Here is a 5000-nt window from a genome sequence, read left to right on the forward strand (position 1 = left end):
GTTAGGTCGTTAGGGGCCCTGTCCACAATGGGTTAATAGTATTAATTGACCTAAATGAAGTTGACTGTGAAATTCATAGAAATGGTACATATGGAAATGAATAATTCCACATTCAAAGATATGTAATTCTTATTTTGATGCAACACAACACATAAATCTCATAAAGATGTAATATTAAAATGTCAATTACACATACTATAGAATTATTTTTGATACTAGTTGACCTAGTCCTCAATGTAGACACAAAGACAAAGACAAAGACAAAGACAAAGACAAACACACACACACACACACACACACACACACACACACACACACACACACACACACACACACACACACACACACACACACACACACACACACACACACACACACACACACACACACACACACACACACACACACACACACACACACACACACACACACACACACACACACGTGTACGTGAAAAAGGGGGGTGAAGATCTGTTTACTCAAATGCAATAATGTGTGTATTTTAAGCAATACATATCCAAAGAATTGTATGTTTTATTGTATAAAACAAAGTAAATGAGTTCTCTTTGTGACAGTGATTATCTCAAGAATAAAACCGTTTCATAGTCATCAAAATATAAAAGCATAAACTGCTCTCTTTGTGCATGCAACTTGCTTAGTATAACTTCTATGCACAATGCTTGTCCAACAGTAACATATGCACTAAATAGTGATGGTCCTTTAATGCAACTGGTAGAGGTCTGTCCCAAACCAAAAACGGCCACATCAAAGGCAAACTAAGCTTATAGAGGCCTTCCTACCTAGGAGTATGCAAGAACTGAGGTGGAAGGACTGCAATACTTCTTTTAACATTTTTCTTTGAACTTTGGAATTTGTGTTTATCATAACTACCAAAACATTTTTTATTAATTTATCATCACTCTTTCTTAGGAGGGAACAGAGTCAGTTTGCTCTTTGTTTATGCCTAAAAGTGCCACTTCTTTTCCATCATTCTACTTGACGCTCACACTGGCAAGCCTTGATGCCAGTGCATCTACTTCAGTTTCACATAGGTTCTGTCAATATCAGCTTTTGTACACTCTCACTTTTACTTGGTGTATGTGAACAGAGAGCAGTAGTTGGGAGTAATGGCTATGCTGATACTTATGTTTTCATTCTTGTACTAATACTGAATGCTTGTGAGGAAATTGGATTGCCACACAATACAAATGCTCAAACTATAATGACTAGTATACATAAAGAAGTAAATTCAGTAGCAGCTGTGCTCACACTCTCAATTGCACAATTCATAATAAAATACTATCTAATACTATCTCAAATGACATATAACAAAACAAATAAACTCAATATCTGCGAAAAATATCCTTCACAAAACAAGCAATATAATTGTGAGGAATTCTTTATAATGTTATTATGGAAGAATTTTTTATATTTACAGATGCAAGGGCAATGGCAACTAGAGTTTCCATATGGCGAACCTGGCCCAAAGCCATGTTCCACTTTCATAGTTAGTGGAGAATTGGGTCATACAAAAAAGTTTTGAGTTGCCACACATTCTTTCACACCAAATGCATTCATAGTTTATACTCATATGTTCCCCTGTGTAGCACTAATAAAATAGAAACAGATTTTCTTTCTTCTAGGCATTGACAGGGGAAAGTTTTGTGCACACAGGATAGGGAAAAAAGTAAAACTCAAGACTAAAAGAAAAACAGAAAAATTATCATGTAATGTAACTTCTGTCTTCTGCCATGTGTACCATAGAGATCTGAGCTTGATAATGCCATACAGTGTGTGCCCACAGGAAGGAAAAAAGTGACTGAAAATACTGCAATTTTGAATCTGACTGCACTGTTATACTTCACTAGTGCAGATTAATTCGTATAGCAATGAGTGTCATTCCTGTTCCTTTAAAATAGTGGCTAACATGGGGCAACATGTTAAGTATAACAGCATTATGTAATGGAAGTGTGTTTGTGTATGTATGTCTGCTTGCATCACCATAACATTTTCACTGGTTGAATAATTGAGGGATGTGGTATTTGGAGGCAAGGACTAATGTTAAAGAAGGCGTGGTGCAAAAATGGCCAAGAACAACTGTTTTAACTTTGAATGTCTACAGATATAATAGTTTTTATAGTCTTTGAAAACCAAATAGAGCAACAATTTTGTCCTTGACATCTGGGGAGAGCATGAAAAATCCTTGGGAAGTATTGAAAAATAATAATAACTATAAATTTTGATAATAATACTGATGTCCTATTTCTAGGGCCCTCCTTTGTTTGCCTTTGCAAGTGCTCCTGCAAATAATAGTAATATTTCCATATGCATACTCAAGCAGAAAAGGGCATGGATAAGTTCCTTATTTGACAATCAATTTCCTGGGAAATCTACAACCTCTATCTCATTCAAAAATAAAAGGGGAAGCTTGGTTGACCTTTTTCCAGAGTGCCATCAGTATGGCGGATATGGTGATAGCTTGACACCATGCCATTCTAATTACCACATATGCCATTGCTATAGTTAGTTTCAGGATTAAATTAATATATCTGGACCCTATAAGCCATGAGTACCATATATGGTACAGCTTAAATATATAACAATTAACATTATACGGAAATGATAGATTGATGAAATCCTAGACACATTTCATGTACGACATTTCCTGCACAAATTGTAAAAGCTCCTTTCACCTTCATCCTTCCCTGATAAACAACTGACTGATACGAGTATGTCTTATCTGATGGGCAATTGCTTGAAACAGAGCCATCTATCGGAAAGCAACAATAACTGTACATTTAGTTCATCTACAGAATAAAAACAATGAAAACTACCCTTAGAACAACAGGCTAATCATAAACACGTTTCATGTTTTTTAGTTGTTTGGAGTTACATGAAGTTTGACTACTCAAGGCAGTTGGATATTTGTTGCATTTTGGCATACCTCTTGATAATGCATGCAGGAGGCTTATTGTCAAATAAGGAAACATTCTCAAGTCTATTCTGCCAGTATATAGATGGAGGAAGTTTACTGACCTTTTTGCCATAGTGCCATCAGGTATAGAGGCAAAAATAATTTGCATCTAGTAGAAAACAACAGATTTCTATCCCCTGTGCACACCTAAACCCAAATTCCCCTTAGAATGAAATGAGAATTTCTAATACCTGACTATGAAGGAATATCCTGTTATGAGGGATAATTTACCCTGCATTTGTTAACATCAACAATATGCATCTCTTCTATAGAAATACCAGCCACTTCATAATAATAAAAAAATATCAACCCCATGTCTCTATCCACTGTTGATGGGACCACACCATCTTGGGGGGCTTGGTCTAAGACAATCTTCAGTGTGCAGAGCTCACACTTGGGAAGCAGTTACATCAATCATTCCAAATGATCTCATATAAAACGCAAAATGGAAAAATAAGATAAATAATTGAACTGTTCGGCAACATTCTATATGTTGCTTTAACATCATAGCAAAGATAGCATATGCCATCAGGACATAGCAAGAACTTGAAAATCGAATACGTAGACTTACTAACCAATTAGCATTATGTACACGATATGGGTAGATCTAAAAAGTAATGGAACGTAAAATGTTAAGTACAGAAAGTATGTTTTTTTTTTTTAAACCCAAATGAAGCCAAATTTCCCGTGATTAAGCTTACCTGTTTCTGTTGTATATGGCTTCGATTGGTATCGTCATAGTGACTCTGTTGTTAGTTATCGTCTAATGTTTATATCAGTTTTACCACAGTCCTGTTGTTGTTTATACCAATGAATCCATGAGGAAAATATAAACGAATTCTGATAAATATCGAAGCTTTTCCAGCTGTAAATACTCTCGGCCTTGTCACGAGCAGTTCTTTAGTTCCGCATTATGAAGCGTTGTTTGACATTGTTTTTTTCTATTTAAACTGTATCTTATTCTTTTATTTGTGAAAGTAGTACCGTATTCTAATATAAAGTGTGATTTTTATATGTTTATCTGCTTGTGAGCTTTTAAAATGCGATGAGGATAATGCAAAATAAAGATAAAAACACATTTTAATCGATAACATAATGTGGATTCAAACCTTGAATAGACGTCATATGAACAATGGCTATGTATTTTTGTATTTTATCTATTTATTAAACACACAAATAAGGAACAAATTCAATTAAGGGAAAACAAACAAAAAAAAGGCTATATAAAAATGATAAGAATTTCTTAATACGTGAATCTTTTTGGGATTGAAAAGATGTATAGTTTCTGGCGAAACTGGCAGTAGAAAACAAGAAAATGGAGCGAGAACATCTATATCGCGAGTGACGTCAAGTTTTTGTGTTATTTTAGCGAAACTTGTGGGTGATATTGACAGAATTGAAAGTACATATGTCACAAAAGAAATGGACGATACGACAGACTCTGATCTGTGTTTTAGAGAGCACCTGAATGGCAAGAACGGTCCAACATCTGAAGGTTTATTGAGGGACTCGGGTTCTTCGAGAAACAATATTCCTAAAGTTTCTCTCAAATTACCCTTCAAGTCGGAGGCTTTCCGTGCCCAGTCCCTCCTGGCAAGGTTTCACAGCTCGAGGAAGTCCGAGAGCGGGATCAAGAATGAGGTGAAGTCGGGGAGTAACGCCCCTTGGAGGAGCGGGGGTCGCCACAAACAGGGAAACAGTCAGTGCGAGCCCCCAGGAAACCTGTGCAACTCCCCCAGCACCGTGGAAAACAGCGGCTCCGGCCGAAGTAACACCTCAGCGAGTCTTCCAGAGGACCTGAACCAGAACCTCGACGTGGTTGAGGGCGAGTGCGCGCAGGACCCCAAGGGGGCGTTCCCCGCGCTCTCCAAGGCCCGCGGGAAGGGCACGGGCGGCGACGATGAGCGCCCCGACGCGACCAGCTTATCAACGGAGACTGTCCCTTTTGTGGGTGTCGGCGAGGGCGGCCAGAAGGGCGTCGAAAGCTGGTTCAGGACGTGGCCAGGCCGACCGAGGAAGCTGAAGG

General features: G+C 37.9%; 2 protein-coding genes across 2 annotated transcripts in view; one reads left to right on the forward strand and one right to left on the reverse strand.

The window, feature by feature from the left end:
• LOC122265487 (lipid droplet-regulating VLDL assembly factor AUP1) overlaps window positions 1-3886 on the reverse strand; it is a 16602-nt gene extending 12716 nt beyond the window's left edge. The window contains exon 1 of the mRNA XM_043034838.2: window positions 3676-3886. Coding sequence (XP_042890772.1) covers window positions 3676-3713 — 38 coding nt within the window. The 5' untranslated portion in view covers window positions 3714-3886. The remainder of the gene's footprint in view (window positions 1-3675) is intronic.
• A 378-nt stretch (window positions 3887-4264) lies between these two features.
• LOC122243323 (TBC1 domain family member 14-like) overlaps window positions 4265-5000 on the forward strand; it is a 92524-nt gene continuing 91788 nt past the window's right edge. The window contains exon 1 of the mRNA XM_086549423.1: window positions 4265-5000. This exon is cut by the window's right edge and continues 862 nt beyond it. Within this exon, the coding sequence (XP_086405549.1) occupies window positions 4397-5000 (604 nt within the window). The 5' untranslated portion in view covers window positions 4265-4396.

This window comes from Penaeus japonicus, unplaced genomic scaffold (genome assembly GCF_977035675.1).
Source record: "Penaeus japonicus unplaced genomic scaffold, GWHDUDI00000001_assembly GWHDUDI00000022, whole genome shotgun sequence".
Taxonomy (NCBI): Eukaryota; Metazoa; Arthropoda; class Malacostraca; order Decapoda; family Penaeidae; genus Penaeus; species Penaeus japonicus.